Here is a 24,475-nt window from a genome sequence, read left to right on the forward strand (position 1 = left end):
ATTGTCTGCAATTGGAATTACAGACTTTAAGTATCTGTCATGATTTTTTAGATAACATTTCACCTCTTCTAGTAATGTAATAAATAAGTATAAATTTACTCTACTCCAAAGTAAAAAAGACTAGTCTTTGTAATTTTTGCCAACAGCATGAAAATTTATTTTTTCATTCTGTCACCTCAAGCGACAATAAGTAGATATTAAAAGGATGAAATCTGCTCCAGTACGTCATATTACACATCAGCTTTACCAGTTTGCATTTGGCTTGACATTACATTTGAACTCAAACGGCTTGGATTGGATAAAATGAAAACACTTAAAAATGTAAGCTTACACCTTGCAGATTTATCCACGATCAGCATATCAAGATAAATCTTAATTTCCATCTTCAAACCTGTAAAATATGTAAGATAACGAAACAATATCTACAATGTTTTTCATAACTTCGAATGCACTAGTGCTAGGCTATGTCCAATCAATAATCAATAAACCCTGGCATTGCATAATCTGTAAAATTCACTTCTTCTCTACTGTGGTTTTGGTGTTCAACCTTCTAGATGGTTTTCATCCTTGGGTTGCAGTGTGACGCAGTTGCCGTGTCATGCTGCAAAGATTCTCATCTCAACAAAAAGTTGTGGTATAAACCTTAGACTGCAAAAAAAAAAATATTTTTTTGCAAATTTTAACCTTCACAACAGGTCTCGTTGCATGTTCCAGTTTGCTGTAAAGCTGAAAAACCTAAACTTAATTTTGCTCTTACATTTCTAAACATTTCACGCCAACACAGCAGGCACATCAAGGGACGAAACTTTCCACGATACAATGCAGCAGGCCACCTCACCTTCATGTATAACCTCCCCTCATTAAGTCTATTTGTACAGTTAGTTTCTGCACACATTATGGTGACACTCCTCTTCAAAATAAAATCAGTCCAAACTCTTGTGATACTATTTTAAAGTAAGATGACTGAGCTAAACAAGACAACTGTGCATGGACTCTGCATAAATCAATTTGTTGTCATTAAAGCTATGCATGTCTGTAACTCAATTTCATTATAACATGTGGGCTGCATATGTCAACAAGGGCTAGTATTATTATTCTTTTTATCAATGAACATAAACAGCATGTAACATACCTGTCCTATTTTATTTTATTTCTTTTTGCCCTTGTTTTGTTTCGACAAACTTACCATGTGGTATTTTTCAGAGACGTGCATTTAGTGACATTAAAAGTGTTTCCTTTCTCAACCTCACTTGACTTGACACCATTATCAACCATCGGGCTCTCTTGACATTTGCTTCAGTCCCGCCACAGCGACACGCACGATAAGTTATCTGTGCACAAATTGCGGGAGATACTTCGCACACGAGACAAACAGCACTTTGTGCTAACCCGCTAGCATGCCAAGCTAATGACAGCTGGTTTGTTGTGGACGTTACTGTTTCAATTTCCCACAAAGCAACAACAAAAATAGCAACGGTCCAGTAAGTAAAAAAGAGGTTCCTCTTTTAGAAACAGTTGAAAGTTGAAGGAGGAGGAAAAAGAAGAGAGGAAGGTGAGGTGGTGGTGGTGGTGGTGGTGTTGGGTTGGGGGGGGGGGCACAAGGCAACAATAGCTGTGACAATGTAATGACAGCACATTGAGGTTTAAGTTTGAGTGCCAGTACAAACGGAGAATGGAGCCACTGACCTGCGGGGCCTAGCGGCTGCTGCTGCCCGTCCTCTCCGAAGATCAGTCTGAAGTCCAGCTCCTCATTCCCGGGGCAGTTTGCAGCAGTCATCGGGGGTTTTGACAGCTCGGGGTATTTTTTTTTACCCCGCCACTCGACCGTCGACCGCCGGAGCTCTTTTTCTCTAATTTATTTACGCGCTCCTAAAATGCCATCAACATTTAGCGACGTGCCACGACGGCGAGTCTGAACTTTTTATTCATTTAACCGCCGAAGATTTCCCAACTACTCAACCCCCCCCCACCTCCCCTCCCTCCCCACCCCCCAAACACACACACACACACACACACACACACAGAAACAGACACACACTCGTTTGACGGATCCAAAATACAGGTCGGCGGCTGCTCCGCTTCCTCCGGCAGTTACAACGACCGAAATTGCGGCTTCAACTTCGGAGAAAGTCGCTGGCAGCCCTTTCCTCCTCTCCTCCTCTCTGCCCGTCTACCGATTTAGTTTTTGCTTGTTTGCTCGTTTTCCCTCGACAACAAACAAGAGAAGCGCTCTTATTTGTGTGTTGGAGTTTTAATGCTCGTTGATTTATATTTAAAAATTACAAAAAAAAAAAAAAAAAAACCACACACATAAATTGTCCCTACAGTTGTCCCGTTCTCCGCCTGCCTCTCTCGCTCTCTCTCTCTCTCTCTATCCCAACTTTTACTAACCCCGCGTGACAAGGCAGTTCCAGCGGTGACGTCAGCAGACACAACACAACACCAGGCACGCGCACACGGGCACGCCACGCACTTCTCCCGTTTGTTGAAGCGTGTTAAAGAAAGTGTTGGATTTCCAACATTTAAAATTTTTGATTTCTTTTTTTAAATCGGTCTTATTTCTGTGTGACTGACTTTTTTTTTTTTTTCACCAAACTATCCCTTTGACAGCTGGGTCAGATGGTTTAGTATTTACTTGGTCCTCCGTTTGATAACATCCATGCACGGCGTCATCCCTGCCTCCCGATGTGGCTCAGCTTTAATGACATAATGCATGTTTTACCTTTAGAGCCGAAGAGTCTGAAAGCACAAAAGGTTCATTAATTTCTCATCACCAAATTGTGGGTTTGTCAATGGGGCGATGCTGTGGGCAGGAAAGAATCCAGAAATCTCGATCATATCTTCTGTATGGCACAACAAGCTCATAGAAAATGGAAAGAAAATGTTAGTTGTGTTAGTATTTATTACTCACCTCCCAAACGCAGTCATATTTTTCTCCCTTAATGCGAGCTGTCTAATTTTTTATTTTTTTATTTTTTTTAATTGTGATCTTACAAAGTGCTTTGAGGTGGTAGGACATGTTTTGTTTCATGCCATATCTGTTTCATACCAAGACACCACACGATTTTTTTTATTTTTATTTAATTATTTATTTGTTTATCAAAGATTCAGCCATGGTTGTGAAGATGAACTTGTCACTTATGTGGGCAGTCAAACAGCTATCAATAAAGCAGTAACAAATCTTTATGTGTATGAGATGTTCCACTCCCTTTAACCACTGTGTTCCCACACAAACAGACTCATTAACATAAGAACACACACACACACGTTTTCATGTTTCACCAAATGTTTTTGCAATACTGATAAGCAAAGTCTTAAAATAACTCAAGTTTTTTTATGCGCGCCATTGCAACTATTCATTCTGGCCATCACAAATTAATAAGAGAAGAACTATGATTTGGACTTCTATGATCATCTTGAAATCACAGACACAGATGATTGTATATATTTTTATGTAAAATCTAAATGGGCATTATATCTTCTTCTCTATTCAAGCTTAAAATGCATAATATCAAGAAAAAAAAACCCACAGAAAATCGTTTATTATACTCTTGAAAATAACTTCTGCAGGTGAACACTTTAAAGTAAATCAGTCCATCTTGAATACAAATTGCTCTTCGGCAGAGAACACCCTCTCATTTCTCTGGCACAGCCACACTACATATACCTATGCTAGATGCATGTGGGAGTACAGAAAGGCGTTCAGCTCACAAATGCATCTGAAAGCATCAATATCACATTTCCTGTGGTCTTTATTTCCATGCAAAAGCACAATGTTTAAACCTTTTTGACTTATTTGCAATCTTCTGAAGAAACAGATGATTTAGGCCCATCTGATATTTGTTTTTCTCAAAACAGCATGATTTTAACTATCTGAGTTCCAAAAATATGTCAAAGCTGCAAATTTTCTTCTGAACGTCATGCAATTTAATGTTATCCTGCCAATTCAGCCTCTTAACAGGCATGCAGTGAGCTGACTGACAACACCTATTTTAAACATTTTTATAGCACTCAGTTTTTTCAACAAAAACTCACAGAACCGGCATTAAAATGTTTGAACTCAAGTTGGTGCATAGGCGCTTTATATAAATGATGAATAACAATAACATAATATAATTTGGGTTGAAAATCAAAAGAAAAGGGTAGCTGGCACCACTATGATAAAAACTTTGTGTCATGTCTTGTCACATTATTATTGCTTAATAAGTTAGTGAATATAAGTACTGGCCAGGTTTCCAGTGTGTATTTACTGATACTGTGATTATATTCATCTTTGTAACCAAGTCTTCTATGAGACTTACTTCTTATTGAGAAAGAAGGAAAAACACATTGAATTGGAACATCCTCCTGAGTTATGATTTGAGTCTTTTGCAATATATTTGAGTCAATAATGAGGCAAAAACAATAAATGGAGGTAAAATTACTGAATCAAGAATTATATACACATGAAAGACGTAGATTTTTCACTTTGGATAACTATTTTACTTAAAAGGGGGCAGGTTTTATTTGTAACTAACCCAAATGATTCTCAATGCACTAACTTTAAATTTAGCTTTATCAAAATAATATTCTTATAGTAAAATGAAATCGATAACATTCATACTATTATTATGTGGCAATCATATGATTTGACTGAACCTTCTCCTGAACAACAGTCGCGTCTCCAGACCCACCCGAGTCTAATTCAGGTTACCTGCTTCTCTTATCTTAGCATATGACCTTTAAAGAGAGAAGATAAAGAATACGAATTGTGTGGGAGGCAGTAGATGTGGTTTGTGATATTATGTTCTTGTAAAGAAAGTTATGAAGAAAAAAAATAACAGCATCTGCCCCCACACTAGTCCTGTTAGGGAGGTGTCACTCTTTCAAGGATTGGTGTTTGCACACAGTGCAGAAATGCAACACAGCATCTTGGCAACACATACACTGTTCACTAAATGTCAACGAATATCAAATTGCATGCAGCGTTGTATCTGTATGTCGGCTGATAAGGAATGAAAGGCTCCCTGAGGCAATTAGACTGGTGTTCAGAAAAATAAATATTTATAAATATTCTCCACATTAAAATGTAGAAGTATTGTAATTATTTGGTTTATTCACTAATAGACTGTACAAATATACATTTTGAGGCAGAGTATGAATTGAAAGATTGAAGATTTTGCTGAATACAGTTCATATAGTAAAAAAAATGCTTAAAGATTACATTTATCTGAGTCTTATGTGATCATGAACAAAATATTACAGATTCAGAAAATTCATCACAGCTCTGATTAAGATTTCAGGTGACTTGAATTTTTCCTTGTTGATTTATGCTGCCCTCTTTTGTCCAGTCTGTGTAACTGACTATAAACTTCACATCTCTCACCTGGCAAACACCTGTTCGTGTTCTGGACTTAAAAATCTTTGTTACACTGACCACTGAAGTTTAATATTTAATTTGCAGTGATAAATTGTATCAAATTAGTTTATATATATGTAGATGTAATCAATATACAACCACCTCAGTTCTTTCCATTCTATCTTTGTTGGGCGACAGGAATCTGGGGATCTAGGTGTTGGGGATTCCAGCTGCCACAGCATTGGTTTATCCGACATGTGACAGACAGTCTGGTACTGGAAGAGTGTGTGATGAAGCTATAATTAATCAATGAATGAATTGATTCATTCAGTACAGGGGAAGGGTAACTGATGTGCAATCAATGCTAAATCTGACAGTAGCACTGATGCAGGCACTGATTTTTTTTAATTGCCAGGCATAGTTCTTGAAATAAAATATGAAATAAAATAATGGGATGATTATTTATTTATTTATTTTTTTTTGAAAATGTATGGACCTAAGTAATCAAATAATAACATACCCTTCAACCTTCTCCAAAGAATCTGAATAAACTGCAGAAACTGCTGCCCCCCTTTGGACCCTCCTTGGATGCATGCCTGGTGAGATTAGTCTCCTTTTTATTGGTTTATACTTTCCAGTGACAAAGCAGCATTGCTGGATTATCTCCCTCCAAACCCCCAGGACAGGCATACAAAAATTATGCCCGTGTTTAGCCTTTAATTAGTTATTTAGTAAGCACAGACATACTTGGATGGATCAAAGAGCCCTTTAGTAATTATCATAAAAAAATTAACAATGCTATATTTGGAAATCCCAATATTTATAGGTGTATTTTTGTGTGGCTGTTACTGAAGAGGGTTGACCAGGACCCAGTGTCATTTGGGTGGTTATTGACAGTCGCTGTTGTGCCAGTGACAGTGCTCTTTCTCGCCGTCCTCTGATCTATTACAATCTCAGGCATCACTGTACTGCAGGCAGTGATGATTCACCAGGTCAAAGATCAGCTGATTGATTTATCATTAGAACAGAAATACAATGTACAAGCCTTCAAAATGAACACAGTGGCCAGGTTAGAGAAGGACACTTATCTGACAATGGCCTATAAAAAATGACCATAAAAACTTTTTCAGCAGGAGCTGAACACTACTGGTTAACCTTGAATATATAATTTATCTTTATCACAAGACTGTTGCATTAGAGTTAATTTATTTCAACCAAGTGTAAATAATAAATTATGTTTGTGTATTTTGTTTTCCTGAACATAAACTCTCTCCTCGGGTTTTCTTCAGAAACAGTACTGAAAGAATACATTTGTGTGTTAAGAAAAGTTTCCTAAAGCTCTTCCTGATGTTAATTCTTTGCAGTATTTAACACAAAATTGTCAGTTAAGGGCAATGTTCAATGAAAGGCTAGTTCAAGAAAGTTTATTAATGTCCCTGATACTTCCATCTTTGGTTTCTGGTGAAATGTCCTTAACCATTTAAAAAGTTCCTGTAAAAAATATATGAACAGTAAAAGACAACTTACCCCAGGGTTCATCTGGAAAACGTGCTGCTTTCTGATAGTAAAAAATTAAATAATTATAAATAATTTAATTCATGTGTCTAAATTTACTTTCGTACAAACATTTGAAAATCTTTAAGATGTTCCATTTATTGTTGCACAGTAAAAAAAAAACCAAAAAAAAAAACCCAAACATAAATACGTTTGCTGAAATCAATGTAACCTTTAGTCATATCTTCCAGACTGTTCCGTATCTTCTTGGCTATTTAATTTGTCCAACTAATGTATGCTCTCTCTTTCTGTTTATTATTCCGTTGCCACTTTCAAATCAACGTATTGCATGACACGTCATCACCCCGCGCCCGCGTGACGTCTTCCACACTCGTCCAGAAAGCATGGCGGCGTAGCTGGCAGCGGGGATGCGACGTGAACACGTTTACGGTACCAACGGACGACTTTTTAACATCTTCAGCGCACGAAATTGGTTTGACTAACACCAGTTTCTAATTTTTTGCTCTCGTCGGGTGATTTTAAGCTGCGGGCGAACCAGCTGAATATTAAAATGCAGTTTGTGAAGGTCGCATCCGGAGCTCTCTGCCCAGCTGGGATTTACTCGGCGGCTCGCCGTCCGGTCGGTTGTTTTGTCAGCCAACGTCGCGCAGCGGCCACCTCGGAGGAGACCACGGTTATCCGTGTCCCACGCTACATACAAAAGCGTTTGGAAAACGTGAAACAGACTCGAGGCAAAAACAAGATCAACACCATCAGAGCCGGCAAGCTCCTGATCCAGAGCAGGAATCCTAATCTGAACCAGTCTACAGGCTATGTGCTTGGAAAGTTCGAGCCAGCCAATCTCTGCTCTAAAGGATGGAAACACGATAAATCTTTTGGTGACTATTTTACCATAAACAACATTAAGACTGTTGCACCCTTTGTAACTGAAAACCACGAGGACGACGTTGAGCAGAAAGCATCAGTGACCTTTCGGAAGCTTCATATTTGTGAGGAGCTGGTGGAAACTTTGGACCGACTGAACATTACTTCTCCCACCACTGTACAGCTGCGGACCATCCCAAAGGTCATGAAAGGTCACAATATTCTTTGTGCTGCAGAGACTGGCAGTGGGAAAACTTTGAGTTACCTCCTGCCCATTGTTCACAGATTGCAGGCTAACAAGGAATTGCATGCTGGGAGCGACAAGACGATTCGGACTTTGGTGCTTGTGCCTTCCAGAGAGTTAGCTGAGCAAGTGGCCGGTGTTTCCCGGACTCTGTGTGCTCCATTTGGCATGCTCACGAGGACTCTCGGTGGTGGGCGAGGCGTAGGACACATCAAGATGGTTCTGAAAAGCAGTCATCCAGATATTTTAGTGGCCACACCAGGTGCTCTAGTCAAGGCTCTGCGGAGACGCTGCCTGGACCTGAGTGAGCTAAACTTCTTTGTTGTAGATGAGGCAGACACGATGTTTGACCCAAGCTTTTGTAATATGCTAGAATTCATCCTGCTCCACACAAATATTGCTAGAAATCACAAGGAAACGCAAGGCCCGAATTCCAAAACTCAGTTGCTAGTGGTTGGGGCCACCTTCCCTGGTGGTGTTGGGGAAGTGCTCGGCCAGATGACAGACCTGGGAAGCATAGTAATAATCAAGAGTAAGATGCTACACTTCCTCATGCCACATGTCAAACAGACCTTCCTGAAGGTAAAGGGTGCTGATAAAATTCTGGAGCTCCAACAAGCCTTGAAGCTCCTCCAACAAGAGAAAGGGGGTGGTGCTGCTCTGATTTTCTGCAACAAATCTTCCACCGTCAATTGGCTGGGATACTCGCTGGAGGAGCTGGGGGTTCGGCATGTACGTCTTCAAGGGGAGATGCCGGCTGCTGTGCGTGCAGGAATCTTCAACTCCTTCCAGAAGGGCATGGTGGACGTGCTGATTTGCACGGACATTGCCTCCCGGGGCCTGGACACATCCCGTGTGCGCTTAGTTGTTAACTATGACTTTCCAGAATCCCATACGGATTACATCCACAGGGCAGGGAGAGTGGGAAGAGCAGGAGGGCTGGAGGACGGGGAGGTGCTCTGCTTTGTCACTCATCCTTGGGATGTAGAGCTGGTGCAAAAAATTGAGATTACTGCACGGAGGAGGACTAGTTTGCCAGGGTTGGAATCTGATATACATGAGCCCAAACCCCCAGTAGTGGAGGTACAGGAGTAGAGGGTGCGTACATATGTGGACATGTACAAAGTTGTGGTGATGCACTAGAAATGTTCAAAATGGGTAAGAAGAAGAAGTGTTAAGGAAGTTGTGCAGTAATTGCTCAACTGTGTGGCACAATGTAATTTGTCACCATTGCAAAAGTGTAGTAATGTTAAAAATGTTTGTACAAAGTTGTTTTTGTTTTTTTGTTGTTTTTTTTTACTTGCGCCTATAGCAGTATGTATATGTGATGATCTTTGGTTTAGTTACCTTAGCAATTTATATATAGTAAAAATTTAGTTTCCAGGCTGAAGTTGGTCTTCTAAAATTCTAAAATGTTAATTTTGCACATTATGGTAAGACAACTTTATCTAAATACCATTAGACATCTGTCTTGACTGTCCCTTTTATTTATATTTATTATTATATTGCTGACAGAGCCTGAGTAAATGCTTCTTTGGTTTTAGAAATCTTGGTAATTCAATTTTTAGTTCAATTTCAATCATTAATGTGCAGTGTGTGAATCTGGCCACAGGGTGGTGGCATTTCTCCTGATGTTTCTCCACAGTTGTTCAGGTAACTTTGCACATGGTCCATTATAGATTCAAATTACCCTGCTGATTTCTGAAAGGTTTAGTGGACCCTTTTGTTTCCAGAACAGGAAAAACAATAAAATAATCACCAAAGACTAATACTGATAAGCACTAATCAAGCTGAACCTGTGATCTGTTCTGGGTATGTGGTGGGTCTGAAAACTTGAAAGGATGTTTTTCCCTCCTTTGGTCTATGCCTGTGGCTGCATGTTGAAAATAAACTACTTAAATGTCAACATGAACATTTTCTACAGTGAAATCTTCTGGATCTTTTTTCAAAGCTAAAAGATTGCCTTGGTTGCTCATATTCTAGAAACTTGTTTACTAGGTCCAAGTTTTTTCCTGAATTACAAAAAGAAATGTTTCCAGTGTTTTTTTTTTCTCCCTTGAAATGAAAGTGCTGTATTTTGAAATCTGCAACATGCCTGTTGAATTATTGTGTAGTGCTTGTGGAAGTGCAGTTTGACTTATATGAGCGGGCGGAGGACTGTGTGAGGCTGATGGAAGGACGGGGTTAATGGCTCTGACAGCTACAAATGGCTTCCATCAGAATGTTTGGAATTTAGCTGTGATTGTCTGGCTCAAGTTGGGGTCACCATCTTTAGGATTTGCCCCCCTACCCCACCCAGGGTCACATTTCACCCAACTGTACCCTGACAACAGGAATCCAGGGTCCACTTATAGCATGCCGGGCAACTGCCTCCAATCCCTCCACTTATATTTTTGTCCTGCTTTAACTTGACTGACCCCCACCAAATGTAAAATAATTAAATCTTCATATCAAATGTCTCGTTTCCAGTTAGTTACAAGACCCCGATTCCTGAAAGCCTCAGAAAGTTCAGATGATCTAAAGCCATAAAGCTTTGCTTTAATGAGTCACTCCACCAATTTCACACAAGAAGATTACTCATCACCATGAGTACACTACACTGTCTTTAGACATTTTTTAATGTACATGCAAGAAAATAATCCAGATTTTTCAACAGTGATATCATCAGGGTTATCAGTGTGGGGTTGGGGAATATATCAAAAATAGCCTGTTACAAATTTCCACCATCCCAAATCTCTGGAGCTTGACTCACAGTGATACTAAAACTCTTGTCTTGGTCTCAGTTAACCTTTTTTTCGTACCTTTGAAGATTCAGACACTATAGTAGTGTTTTCCAACACAGTCTCCAATGTACATAGAACAATAATAGACTTTTTAGTGAAGTTGGAAACATCTGCCTCTCACACATTCCCTATGAATGAAAGCTTAACATTTTTTATTTTCATTTTTGGCACACATAAATGGGCAAATATGAAGATGGCTGGCTTGAGTTCACTGCTCCTCGCTGCCCTGCCTACAGTCAAACAAACTGAAGATTTCTGAAATTCCTTCCAAGTATTTGATCAGGTGGTGATGTTTGGATTGGATTCTCCTCGATTTGTCTTTTTTTTTTTTTTTTCCTAACAAAAATTTACTGATCAGCTTCACCTAACATGGGTCTGATGCTTATTCATAAAAATATTTCTAAAAGCTGCTAACCCCCAAACCCTAAATCTGCTGAAAGTCTTTTTAGGTTAATGGAATTCACTCAAATAACTTCCCCCAAATGAAAATAAATCAAATAAAATGTATTTATGTACCTCCAAATCATAACCAGAGTTACTTCGATGTACTTTACATACAGACAAAACTCTGAAGGATTATTTAAAGAGACCGTCCGAGTGCAAAGGTGGCAGGAAAAACTTTCTTTAAGAGCCAGAACCAGAAGGGAGAGAGAGGGAGAGAGAACACAGCACCAATGCGAGCAGAAAATACATTCTTCAAATTTCATATACATATATGTAAATATATATAAAGCAGTGTTGTGTCATCCAGAACCGTTTGTAGTCTCTATTGACATGGGGTTGTGTAACTGGACTACAAAGCTTGTGGGCCATTAATAATGACGTATTTCCTCTTCACCCCCCCACCGTATGATAAGCCCCCCCCCATTCACACACACACACACACACACACACACACATACACACGGTGCCTCTGCTGCTGCCTCTGCTGCTGCTCACACACTGTCGGAAATTTCCCTGAACACGGAGGATATTTTCCAGCCGGGGAGCGGACTGTCGCCTAATGTGCATCTTCTCGGGCTCCCTCGCTTGAAATGCCCCAGTTGAGGACCTGAAGGTAGGTTAACGACCCGGTAATCAGCTTATCCTGCTGCCCATCTCTCCTGCAACACAGACACACACAGACACACACACACAGATAGATCTGCCTGACCTTCTCTCCGACCAAGCTTTATAAATAAAACTGCACGCTGTGTGTGTGTGTGTGTGTATCAGCCTGCTGGACAGGAGCCTCTCTCCCTCCTGTGTGTGTGTGTGTGTGTGTGACTGCACTACATTTTCAGTTTTGTCTTTTTCTTTTTATTCAGGCTTTCTCTCTTTTATTATTATTATTATTTGAATGGATTGCCGGGATAAGTTGCGTTTCACGGGCTGCGATGCTCGTTTGAATGAACCAAACTTGTGGAGCTTTTAATCGTCGACTTCTTCATTAGTGGCATCGGTTTTGTCAGGGCGACTTTCCACAGCTCCGGGCCGCTGCAGGGGGTCGCCTGCTACGGAGATTTGTGCGTGTTTTCTGTTTTATTATTATTATTGTTTTTATTCCGACACCGCAAGATTAAGTGCGTGGACGACGGAGTCCGGGAGGCACGGAGAGTTCACGGAGGGGCTGGTAATGTAAGTTATCCACCGCACCGGCCAAAGGAGGAGGAGGGGGGGGCAGCCTCCGCCATGTTAAGTTACCATCTCTTGTCAAGCTGCCACTGAAACCACAAGCAATTCTTTACAACTTTTTTTTTTAACCCCCCCCCCCCCCCCCCCCCCTCCTCCTCCTCCTCCTCCTCCTCCTCTCCTCTCTCTCTTAATTTTCCATGTTGCCAGATCTGAAACGCACACGCATCCAACAGCGGTCACCTGCGTAAAACGTGCTCGCCTTATTATTAAAGAAGCTCAGTGTGGCTTCAGACATCACACAGCCTGCAGGGAGTCTTGTGTTTTCTTCAACCGGGGGCGTCATTTCCAGCTTTATCCAGCGTGTCCTCCACGGCTGGCTGCATGTGATTGCCTTTTTTTTTTTTTTTTTTTTTCTGGCCAAACCCTCAAGGTGATAATGAGAGCAGTGTTGGGGGGCAAAAAAACAAAACACACACACAAAAAAACCCAAAACAAACCAACAACCCCTCCTCCGAAAAGCGCCACACGTTGGATGATATATAATGAAATAATGTGTATTGTGAGCTGGAGGATGGCAGTGTGTATGGCCACCGCTGCCACACCCCTTCATGGGAAGACGAGGAGGTTGTGATATCCTGCCATCGGCACAGTTAATAACAACCACAAGCTTTGTCGATTTATTATTACGATTACTATTCTGATAATTATTATTTTGAATATTATCTGTATCCCTGCTGGAAATCTCACGGTATCCTGCACTCTGCCCTCCTGCTCGGCAAGGAAATTACTTAAGCAATCACTTGTTCGCGTGCCAAGTTTGTGCACAAGGATCCATAGCATTGTAATGTTAGGATCAAAAAGCGTGTGCGCGTGAGACCATCCATCTGAAGCGAGGGATGGTCTATATGATTGAAATATTTAAATTGTTTTTTGGTAATTTAATGGGCAAAAAGTGGATTGTCTAGCTATGCTGCCTTTCTTCTCTCTGTCGCTGCCTTTCTCACACACTCTTTTCTCCACCCCCCCTCCCAAAAAAAAAAACAAAAAAAACCACACACACTCACCTGCCAAGACCTTGACTTGTCAAAGGCAGACACATGACCTTATATGCTGTAGGGTCCTGTGTGTGTGTGTGTGTGTGTGTGTGTGTGTGTTTTAAGCCTCAGGAACAAATGTTGTGTTTGTTAGGTCCCTCTAGCTATGTGTAACATCACTCTTGTATGCTGAGATCCGGCTGGGAGTTAAGGTGGCATTTAGTAAATATAACCCCCTCCCCCCTTACCCAACCAAAATCTATGGTTAATAAAGCTCTGAAGAAAATTTCAGCAGCAGAGAGAATGTCACTGCATTTTCTTCAAAATGCCCTTTGTTAAAATCTGTCCTTTCAAAATGGCAGCTCTCGTCTAATGAGCCAGGCCCGTTCTTCTGCGCTGATCAGTTATGCTTCTGTTTCATATCTATGAAAATGCCATTTTCTCAAGGCTCAGCGTTAACTGTTGCGATCAGCTGCTGCTGCTGCTCGCTGCTGCTTGGTATGCAGCTCTGTCACTAGTGATGGCACCGATCATTTATTAAACTGACCAAACTCTATCTGCCTTTCATGACATTAAGGCTGCAATCAAAAGCCTTTTCATTACATTAGCTACTGCATTGACCTTTTTGGAGAACGTGTTTATTCATCCACTGTGCTATTAGCCGTTTGAAACCAATCTTGAGAGAGCAGGCCGATCAGTAAATTCGCTCTTTATTGTGTAGCTGTTGGTTTTTTTTTTTTTTTTTTTTTTTAGTGCTGAAATCAGTGACAAGAAAGGAGAAGCAGCATGAATCACAGAAGTTCCTTTGGAAATTATGTTTGATTCTACACGATGAGTGTTGAGACCACGTAATTAAGAATCAAGCTATAAATAAAAGAGCATTTAAGCAGAAGCTGTCACCCACACATCTATTTCTATGGAAACATTTGACAGAGATATCAGAACAATCGACTGGCTTACTGTGACTGTCATGTTGCTTGGCTTGATCTAAGAAAACTTTTGATGGTCTTGTGCATCTGGCTTCAAGGCCAGTGCCATCCGGTAGTTCAGGGATTCCTCATCAGCACCAAATGACTAATTCATTGATCTGTCCCTTTTTGTTCTGCATGAAAATAAGCCTCTCTTGTCACTACTGAACAACAGAGGAAGTAATGAGAGAACCATAGTGACACCTTTAATCACACAAAGTGCAATGTTGTCCTACTGGACAAGTGGAGGGGGAGCCAGTAATTTGTTTCCATGCAACGGACAAGAAGCAAAGTCATTGCTCAAATTTGATACGCTCAAGACTTTGACAGATAATTTGCTGATGCTGGTTTTTAGTTGCTCTTGAAATAAGATGAATCTGTTGTTAAAGCAGCAACAGCTTGGCAAAGGGTCTGTCCGCTCTGCTTGTTTCCCAGCGCAATCCCCACCTCGGCACCTGGAACACACTCGTGGTTTAAGGATTTCAGAGTCTGAAACAAGTGTCGGTAACTAGGCATCAGCGTGTAGTTGCCAAACAATGGACAATGATATTGGCCCTATAATTATCCAAGGAATGATCATGGGAACGTGTAGATTGCTGACTTTCACGGGTGAACGCATTACAGATTAAATTTCAGAAGGCTGAAGGATGACCTCATGTTATACGTCTGTATTTTATTTGTCATGTCACATTGCTGCTGCTCTAGATTGTTGTTTTTTTAAATTGTTAAAATGTAAGAAGCAGGTTCAGCCAGTATTCATATTTAGAAGCATTTTTAGGGCATTCGTCCTCCTCTGTTCTCATCCTGAACTGTAAGTCCAACTTTTTGTCCTCTGAATGAGCAAAGGCTCACTGACCAAGCATGTGTGACTCTATATCGGGGCAGGTTTTGGACTCTGTCCCTCTTTTATTATCTTTTTTATTGAAGCATCAAATTATTCTCTGATATTAGCGTGCTGTCCTTTTGCTTTTTGCTCTTAAGTCACTCTCAGCGCTGGAGAATTAAAACACGATTTAGCTCACTGTCAAGGCAGTCAGACTCGATGCTCATAGTTTGTTTGTCCTTACATATTTGAAATCGAACCAAAATCATCCAATGTCAACCATTTAGGGCTGATGTTTTGTTTTTTTTTCCCCCCTGTATGTGTATATATAAACAGGTCTGCCATAGCATGAAATCATATATTACTGTGTTAACCAAGCGGGCCACCAGATTAAATTGGACCGAAAATCTTACAATTTCAAAACAAAATAAATACGGTTTATAAATTTCATGCCAAAATTGTGCAGCCTCTTGGTGTTTGTAACTGCAGCCCATTTGGGTGTTTAGGAATAGTGGTGTGGCGGCGATGTGCTGAATGCATGGAGCTCAGCGTTGTAAAGGGAATGAAAAGGGTCTGATTTGGAGGCAGAGGAATGTCTGGCCTAGTTCAAGTTAACAATATCGCAGAATTTCACACTTCGTTGTGACCAAGCCAAGGCATGTGTAACCTTAAACATACGAGTCAGATCGCAAGATTCCGCGCAGGGCTTCCTGTGAGAAATGGAGCAACCTTGCTGGCCTTTCCTGTGTGAACAGCACATGCTTGGTTTTGGAAATGATCAGACTTAAAACGAATTGGAAGGTATAATATTGTCTTTTTAGAGTTTTGTTACCGTTACACCAATTTCATAAAAGTGATGCATTAGCTTAAACACGTTGCAGCTGTTCGTTGGCATCCAGCTCATCAGAATAAAGTGGAAGTGGAGAATAATGTTGTGATGTGTAAGTTTTGCATGCCGGTCATTGTTGGATGGATTTAGCGGAGACTGCCTTCTTGGTTCATCCCATCTACTTTCTGTTTTTTCCCACCTCCCACTGAGTTCTGGTTTGCCTCCCACCCACACAGTCCACCATCCAATGCACAATGCGTCACAAATATAAGGCTATGGAGAGGTTGCCTTCCAGTAACGTGATGAGCTAGTGGACTTTTCTGATTGATTTGTTCAAAATCCTCGATATGACTCAAGGATGGATATTTTGTTCTCAGTCTATAATTAAACGCACTGTGTGTTTCAGCAAGAGCAGGCTGTTGGTGCAGCAGACTGCATATGATGTGAGTCAGTGGAGCCTTTTTGGGTTTAAAAATGCTAAATTTTTGGATCGGTTCTGGAGCAGCATTAGTCAGTATGGTTGTCATAGTAATGGGGCACATAATCTCCTCAACTGCTGCCTACTATTTAATCAGCATTTTGAACAAAGTCGTTAGTCTCATCTGTTGCTTCAGTTGGATGCAATGCAAAACGCAGTGTCTTACGGACGTTTCAATTTTCACTGATATTTGTATAATATTGTGTGTTTCATTTTTGAATACTTACACTTATAAACACATGACATTGACATGTGATTGTGGTGTGTAGCAGTGTGTTGTGACGTCACTTACAGACTTTGTCAATGTCATTTTTCTTTCCGATTATTGGAATATTATGTTCATGTTTTCTTTTCATAACCACAAATGGCGACACCTAATTGTCTCGTCTTTTTCTGTTAAACTTCCGTATAAGCTACAATTACTATAAAGAAATATCAGCCAAGAAAGGAAGTTTTCATTAGTTACACAAACATCTGTAAGGCTGCTCACTAGTTGCTGAGCCAAGTCCTGTTCTCTTTAAAACCCATGCTTATAATTTCAGGGGGTATGGCCAAAGTGAAGCGTTATCTCACCACTCGGCTATCTGCTCTGAAATACGTTTCAGGTTGCAACTGAGCTCTTCAGCTATTACTGGACTGCATCTCTGGCAGAAATCCCTGCTGCCATGGTTGCCATCTCGAGGCTCATGCCTCTTAGTCACCGGGGCAGAAATGTAACCTAATCAGGTGTCCCAGTACACAAGCGCACCGCTCTGTGAGTGTGGACTGGCTGTTTTCTACAAAACCACGTGTGTCAAAGTGCTTCTGTGAACGACGTTACGACATGATAACCTGTAATTTTTGCCTTTCTCTTGGAACACTTATTAAACCGTAAATGGCTCCGGGGAGTAAATTTCATTTTCCGTCTAGCCCCTTCTTCCTTCTGACTTGTTGGCTATTTGGTCTTGACAGAGGAAACGCATTAGTTTCCTAAAGGTTGCAGAGGCATATTTGTAACTTGGAGATTGCTTGTTTGCTCCCTCAGATGGAGTCAGTTTAAAGATGGAGGGCCAACCATGTAACACCCTCTCCACCACGAGTGCTCCTGAGTAGAGTTCTTCATCTGAGACTCACTACAATCAAACTAGCTGTCATTATTTTTGGAATATAATTCAGCGTGTGAAGTGTTTGTATGCATAAAACTTTTGCTTTCAAGTGCTACCTGTAAACTGGAGTGTAGTTTAAAGCCTTTTTGATCCCGTTGCACTCGATTAGAATATCAGAGGAGTGAAATCAGGTTCCGCCGGTGAAAATATTCATCTATACTGATACAGAATTGATGAATTTGCCAATGAAAATGTAAACCCCGCCCTAATTTTTAAATACGAAAGCATCTACGTTTCCCTTGCTGCTTTGAAGATCCCACAACATTTAGTGACTAACCACATCAATTTACAAAGTCATAAGTAAGCGGTGCTCTCACTACTCAACATGTGTGTTGTTTGTTGACAAATTTCAACATTTGTGTCACTCATCAAAGTATTTTTGTCTCTGTGACGTTGTGGTTGGTGAAAATAATCCTGCGCTGGAATTCCCCAGGAAGTGACTCCGGAGCAGCCCGGAGCTTTGTTGAGAGGGGCTGAGTTAACATTCTGGGAGTGCTGGAAATCTGTCCCACCCCTTCACTCCTACACAGCCCTCCTGCAGCCTGGGGCAGCTATTCTTGGTTTTCCCATCAGGATAAATTCTTGTTAGAAATGTTTGGTGGCTAACTTTGGGACTAACACGGCTGTATAAGGCCACCCTGATGGCAGGTGGCCTGAAATGGTCCCAGTTATATGTGTGAGGCTGATTGTACAACTAATTGTCATACTCCTAGTATGACATCGTGAAGGATTAGTTTGGAGTAAGATTAGGCTGGTCAGTTTAAATTATGAATTTTTTTTCAGTGAAATTATTCCAATTTTCAAATGTTCTGTGTGGAGTTCAGCTTTGATGAACTTTGACTCACGGATTTGTGCTGTTCACTGATTTTTAAGCAGTCTTTACAGTGTTGACCTTTTGAAGGGGGCGGAGTGTCTGGACTGAAGACTGTTTTTATAAAAGAGCAACAGTTTACAGACGGTTCAGGCCCCTCAATGGGGCAAATATGCTTTTTGGATTTATGTGACTGTATTGTCCCTGCGTTGTTAACTTTTCCCTCTTTTGTATTTGTAGCCAACAGGTTTCAATTTTAAAAATGTGTAGTGACTGAGTGCAGGCTGATGACATCATGGTGATTATTTTCTCAGACTGTAAAAATGGAAGCTATTACAGCCATTTTTTTTATGGGTTATTTTGTATTCCTTATGACTCATTCATGTACAAAGTTAATGACATGCCTGTGTATGTTCTTGTGCCTGTAGCTTCAGCCATTGAAGATGATCTTAACCCTCAGTCAGGCATCCCTTATAAATGTAAAAGAGATTTTTTTCTCTCTCTCTCCGAAACTAAATTTGCTTTGCTTGTCATTATTTTGCCTGATACTTGAGACTGGTCAGCTGAAAAATCGAAGTTTGAAGTGGATTGTTCTCTGGGAAGGCAGCTGAATGTCAGATCTGATAGATGATAGCCGTTAGCATGCTTTTTCATTTGTGTGTCACGCTTTCTTTGCATAATTATTGGAATATATCTCTCACTCTTTTTTTTTTTTTTTTCTTTTTTTTCTCTTTTTGAAATCCTGCAATGTGTGATGGTGCATTTTGACAAACTATGGCAACTTTTGCTCATTTTATCATTTCACCACAAGGAGGTAAAAAAAAAATGTTCACAGGCAGGATGAGGCATGTCTTTAAAAAAAAAACAACAACCTGTAATCCCATGTGGAGTCTACAATGTAATTATCTTCCTTTTCCTTTAAATCCATGAAAAGAAAATGAGTTTCCTTTTTCATTGTGTGTGTGTGTGTGACCTCTTTTCCAAAATGGTTTTATGTTGACTGCCTCACTTTGCAGCCCTCTCGAACATATCCAACCTGACACTGCAAAGTTCTGCAAATGGATGTCACCAGAAATAGCGGTTTAAGTGGCTGTTAATGTATGACTGTTACACAATCGCACTGTCAGTGCTCCTTGCCCTTGGCTGAAACCTTTCTGTCTGGAGCGAACTCGCTTGCAGCCCCCCTCCCAACCTCTTTCCAAACCCCTGATATTGCTTGGTGGATGTTGCAGTTTGAATAGAGCTATATAAGGGAAACCATTCTTTGTTTATTAGTTAAGGGAGAGTACACGGGAGTGCTGCCAGGCCTGTTGGAGTACAAAACGGGGACAGAAAGAAGAAGACGAAAGACCACTCAAACAGAGTGTGCTCTGCTATGTAGCGCTATAAACACTGCTCTTTTTTTTTTTTTTTAACCATTGTTATGAGTGCAGCAGCTGGTTTATATTAAATGTGGAAAGCTCTGTGCTAATCAAGCGGCTGAAAATAGCCGCGTATTTGTGTGCTGTGCTATGGCCGATGCTTGCTAATGCAGCTAGCCGCAAGGTTACTGTGACTACATTGGCTGCCTCCCACTGACTTTGTGCTCCTAACATTGTCGGTGGAGGTCGTTCTGAAGGTGCCATCCACCTGCCGCACGAGGTTCTTCTATCTCCACTCACAGCCTAGTAGATGCATCCTGGCTGGTGGATGCTCACTTCCAGACAAGGTCTAATGTTTTTAAAGAAATATTTTAGGGTTGAGATGAATCTGTAACCTTAGCCAGTTGAACATCGTAACCATGCCGCTCCCTTTGACAGATTTGTATGAGTGCATTGTTAGAGTTGGCTTTTGCAGGTGCCAGCTTTCAAGTGGCTGTGTGTAATTTTCCATCTTATGGTAAAATAAATACTTTGCATTTGTATACACAGTAATCATTTATAAGTTGGCCGAAACATGTCTTGAGTTTTGTTTTCCATGGGCCCAAATCTGTCCGAGGTCTCTTCTTTTTAAATGCGACCATCTGTGTTTGGAAAGCACATTATATTTACTCATTTAAAAAGGTTTAGGTTTATTGGGAGTGCCGTTGTCAGTATGGTGGTACAAGCCAGTAGTGGAGGTGGTGCAAAGTCATAAATTGGAAGATTTGGTTGTCAGCTTTGTATAATCACTATGGCTGCACAGTTGGCTCCTGAATTTGATCCTCCGCTTAATGCACTCTGCATGAACTGCATGCTGTTGAACAAGGCCTTACTTATAACATGTTGTGCATTACTTTTTTGCCGGATTAATGAGAGGCATGGGATCTAATGCTTCACAAGGACTGTGTGCTTATTTTTCAAAGCCGCTGTCTGCAAACAGTTGCATAATTACTTCTGATCCTGGTTTGAATTTAATTGAGATAATCCAATGTTAGTATTTTCTGCTTTGCCACTTTAAGATTGTCTATAGTAATCCTCTGAGTTTAAAGTTGGTGCACATTCTGTTTCATATTGACATGTCTATGGGAAGCTTGTTCTCCAGCTGGCAAAGACACAAATAGTGTATTGTCAGATTCCTCTCTTTAGATGGACTCAGGCGTTTTGTCTTGTGGACTCGGGGTAGAATGCCAGCCTTGTCCTCTGCTGGGTTACTTATCTCCCCAGTGCAGTACAACCCCCACGGAAATTACTTGAGGGGGGGTGGCATACCCACCCAGCCCTCCCTTCACCTGCTCGACAACATGATGGAATGATGCCTCTCCTTTGAGGACTGAATTTCCCATTTGTTAGTTAAACTGTTAGTCACATGCCCTCCCAATTAGCTCCGAGATGATTGGCATTAGTGAGGCTGGTAGGCGAACACCAGGTGGGAAATTTATTGCTGGCTGCTCTAAAGGGAATCTTTGTGCAGAAACTCTGCTGTCTTTGAATTGGCATCATGTGCTACTAGAAAGATTTAACTGCCAGTTACAAGTGGCAGATGGGAAATGGGGTTTTATTTATTTATATATTTGCTTTTGATCTATTTTTCCCTGATGTCAAGTGCAGCTTGTTGCCTGATTTGGAGCTTTTGTTAGCTGTGTGGCCAGTCGTTTCACTTGATGCAGTTGCGGGAGCAGGCGAGTGCCCATGAGCAACATGGCATCTCTGAGCTCTGTGGGCCGCCGTAATACTCCACGCTTTTCCTTGACCCAGCGATACTTTATTATTTTATTATATTATTATTATAATGTATTATTTTGACATTTTGAGAAATGAGCTATAGACTGTAAAATTCCGATTTACTGTAATTGGGCAGAAATTACTGTTAATCTCAGCATTCATTGAATTCATAGCCCTGGTCGCCCTCTTTCATCCTGTTGTGGTATTCCTGCTGCAAGATAAGCTGCTCTGGAATCAGGCCCAGACCGCTGATCCAGCAGGAAACGGTAGCCCCCACTCACTGTTTCTTTTTCTGCCACCTGAATCTGAAAATTGTATTTTATCTTGACACTCTTTCTGTGTCACCACCTCTCCCACTCGCTCTTCAACCCAGCTGGAGATAGCACGCATGTCAACACCTCAGCTGCAATCCAGTCACGGGGATGAAATGACACAGGTTGTCTCTATCGGGCTGTAAATCAGCAGCACGCATCTGGTAAATACCTCAAGCTTGGTGTTTTGATGGACATGGTATTCACCCATGACAGTTTGAATATCTTCATTAGCATTTGTATCTCTATAAAAAAAAAAAAAAAATGTTTGCGATATGTTATGACTGGAAATTGATCACCTGACCTTCATTTAGCTGGAGTTTACTCCCTGCATGGGCAGATTATAAGAAATAATTAAATTGAGCTGTTTCACATGCAGTTAAGGTTGTTTACCAAATTATCTTAGAATAAAAATCACCCTCAAGAAGATTTTCATTTTAATTCATTCTGACTGTAAATGCTTCAAAGGCTGTATCACTTAAATTAGTAAACTAATCAGATAATGACTGTTGATGTTGCACTTTTAAAAAGAATTGTTTTAATGTTTTAGAATATTAAAATGGCTGACCAAGCCCTGATTTCAGGAAGGATTTGCCACAAATAGAAAGTGTGTTATGTTATATCATGCCAGGATAAATTCTGCGAGAGGACCGGTTTTGATTCAAACCAGACTGATTGCATTCATGTTTTAGGTCATAAACTAAAAAAGGAGGGGGCCAAGCAGTCCCAGGTGGGGGATATGCATTCTCTACAGAAATTAGACCACTATCAATTAGACTTCTGTGCGGGAATTTGTTGAATATGAACATGAAAACATCCATTTCACATCTGCAATGGAACCAGAAGAGATGCAAAGTCAGTCATTTCCCAGCTTTTATATTAGCTGCACCCATAACAAGTTCCCTCCCAGTGCCCAGTGGATGGGATCTTAAAGGCAAGTTGTGTGTGTGTGTATGTGTGTGTGTGTGTGTGTGCACGCCATTGCCATCTGACTCTGCTAACAATGCGGAGTATTTAATGTGTATGAGGTGAATTGGGAGCGGCTCCTGCCTGTGCCTAACAATAGAGCTGACAGGCAAAGGGGGCCAGGCTTTCACTTTGCAGACAGCATGGAAAAACCTGGCTTGGAGTAGCTGGATTGTTCTCCCACAATAGGCAGCCGCAGCCCCGTGAGGCAGTTTATCCCCTGTGTCATGTTTTTCTTCTTTTCTCCTTCAGTGTGTCCCCGAGCCTCTGCCCAGCTGCCAGACCGCTGCCAGACCCCCCCCCCCCCCCCCCCCACACCCCCCAGCCCAGCAGGTTGTCTCACCTCGACTGTACTGTTATCACAATAACTCTCCCTGAAATTACAGTGGACTTTCACTGAGCTTCAGAATCGTGTCACACATTAAAAAAAAATAAAAATAAATAAAAGACCCCACTCATCCATTTCGGAAACCCCAAACTGCAAAAGTGGCAGCTGATGGGAAAGAGAAGGAACAGCGTCGCGGTGCGTATCCTAATTAGAATATACGTCCATCCATACAGCTGTTGACTAAATTGGGTTTTGAAGGCCAAAGAGTTTGCGGCTACTGTAGCAGACAGTCAAACGTCCGCTTGCAGCTTTCTACCCAGTGAGAGGATTAGAAGACTCCCGTATCTCCACGGCTGAGATGCAAAAGAAGATTAGTCTGGTAGCTCATGAAGAGGGCCAAGCCTCTTAATCTGCAGGTCTGCCATCTGAGACAGTTTTTTTTTTTTTTTTTTTTTAAGTCGAGCTTTGATGATTTATTGGGTCTTGTAAATGATGCACTCACTTCTGAGGCTGCCTGTAGGTTTTTTTTTTTTTTCTTTTATTTAACAGCTCATTTGTCAGGATAAGTTTAAGGGTGACTCTGCTGGCAGCCCATATGTGCTTGGTAACTAGTAGCACTTTTCTAAAAGACTTTCTGAAACAGTCTCTTTTGAGTACATTCAGCTATAATATTTCTACTTTGGGTGATATAGCCAAAGCTTTATAGCTGTTGAAACTGCCCATTTTTTCCAGACAGGGAGCCAATTCCTAATATACAGTAGGTTTAATTTAACTGTTCTCGTTATTGTGGTCCTGACAGAGAAAAATCAGACCTGAGGTCGTGGTGGTATAGAGGGTTCATGTGAGCAAGCAAGTGTAACCAGAGCACAGCATCTATCATATTCTACCAGAGAGTGTGAAAGTGGGACTCGGTTCAAGCTGCTCTGCTGTGCCACAACAGCCTGGCAGCTGGTACCTCCATGAGCAGCAGGACCTGATTGAAGCGTTGGATGAGATCCCAACCCTTCAGCTTTGGACTTCATGTGGCCAAGTTTGATAACTCTTGCGTCTTTTTTTGGGGGGGGGGGGGGGGGGTTGATTCATATCCCTGTAGGCGTTGCATGTGTGCAGGTCACCTTCTTTCCAATTTGTCAAGCAATTATTGCAGTTTGATATGACCAAAAAATTTGAATTGAACGACCATAAAGGGAGAAAAGGCCTGAACCAATCTGAGCTTAATGGTTGTCCATTGTATTACATGTGGTGGTGATCAGTGTTATTTAAACCCTGTCTGCCCCTGATGACTGTTATGGTTTAGCCTCT

General features: G+C 41.1%; 3 protein-coding genes across 4 annotated transcripts in view; 2 read left to right on the top strand and 1 right to left on the bottom strand.

Moving 5' to 3' along the window:
* Positions 1–1,967, bottom strand: part of nfatc3a (nuclear factor of activated T cells 3a) — a 56,205-nt gene extending 54,238 nt beyond the window's left edge. Inside the window, exon 1 of the mRNA XM_029497921.1 lies at positions 1,687–1,967. Coding sequence (XP_029353781.1) covers positions 1,687–1,777 — 91 coding nt within the window. The 5' untranslated portion in view covers positions 1,778–1,967. The remainder of the gene's footprint in view (positions 1–1,686) is intronic.
* A 5,272-nt stretch (positions 1,968–7,239) lies between these two features.
* Positions 7,240–10,048, top strand: ddx28 (DEAD (Asp-Glu-Ala-Asp) box polypeptide 28). Its single transcript, XM_029498639.1, has one exon. The coding sequence runs from the start codon at positions 7,404–7,406 to the stop codon at positions 9,054–9,056; it is 1,653 nt and encodes a 550-aa protein (XP_029354499.1). The 5' UTR covers positions 7,240–7,403; the 3' UTR covers positions 9,057–10,048.
* Positions 10,049–11,690: 1,642 nt separating this feature from the next.
* LOC115040658 (talin-2-like) overlaps positions 11,691–24,475 on the top strand; it is a 78,440-nt gene continuing 65,655 nt past the window's right edge. For both annotated transcript variants that reach the window (XM_029497550.1, XM_029497551.1), the window contains exon 1: positions 11,691–11,801. The gene's annotated coding sequence lies outside the window, so the exon portion shown is untranslated. The remainder of the gene's footprint in view (positions 11,802–24,475) is intronic.

The sequence above is a fragment of the Echeneis naucrates genome, chromosome 3 (assembly GCF_900963305.1).
Source record: "Echeneis naucrates chromosome 3, fEcheNa1.1, whole genome shotgun sequence".
NCBI classification, from domain to species: Eukaryota; Metazoa; Chordata; class Actinopteri; order Carangiformes; family Echeneidae; genus Echeneis; species Echeneis naucrates.

What these genes read in the sequence shown, in the direction of transcription:
- ddx28 (XM_029498639.1), top strand. Translation starts at nt 7,404, where the DNA reads ATGCAGTTTGTGAAGGTCGCATCCGGAGCTCTCTGCCCAGCTGGGATT.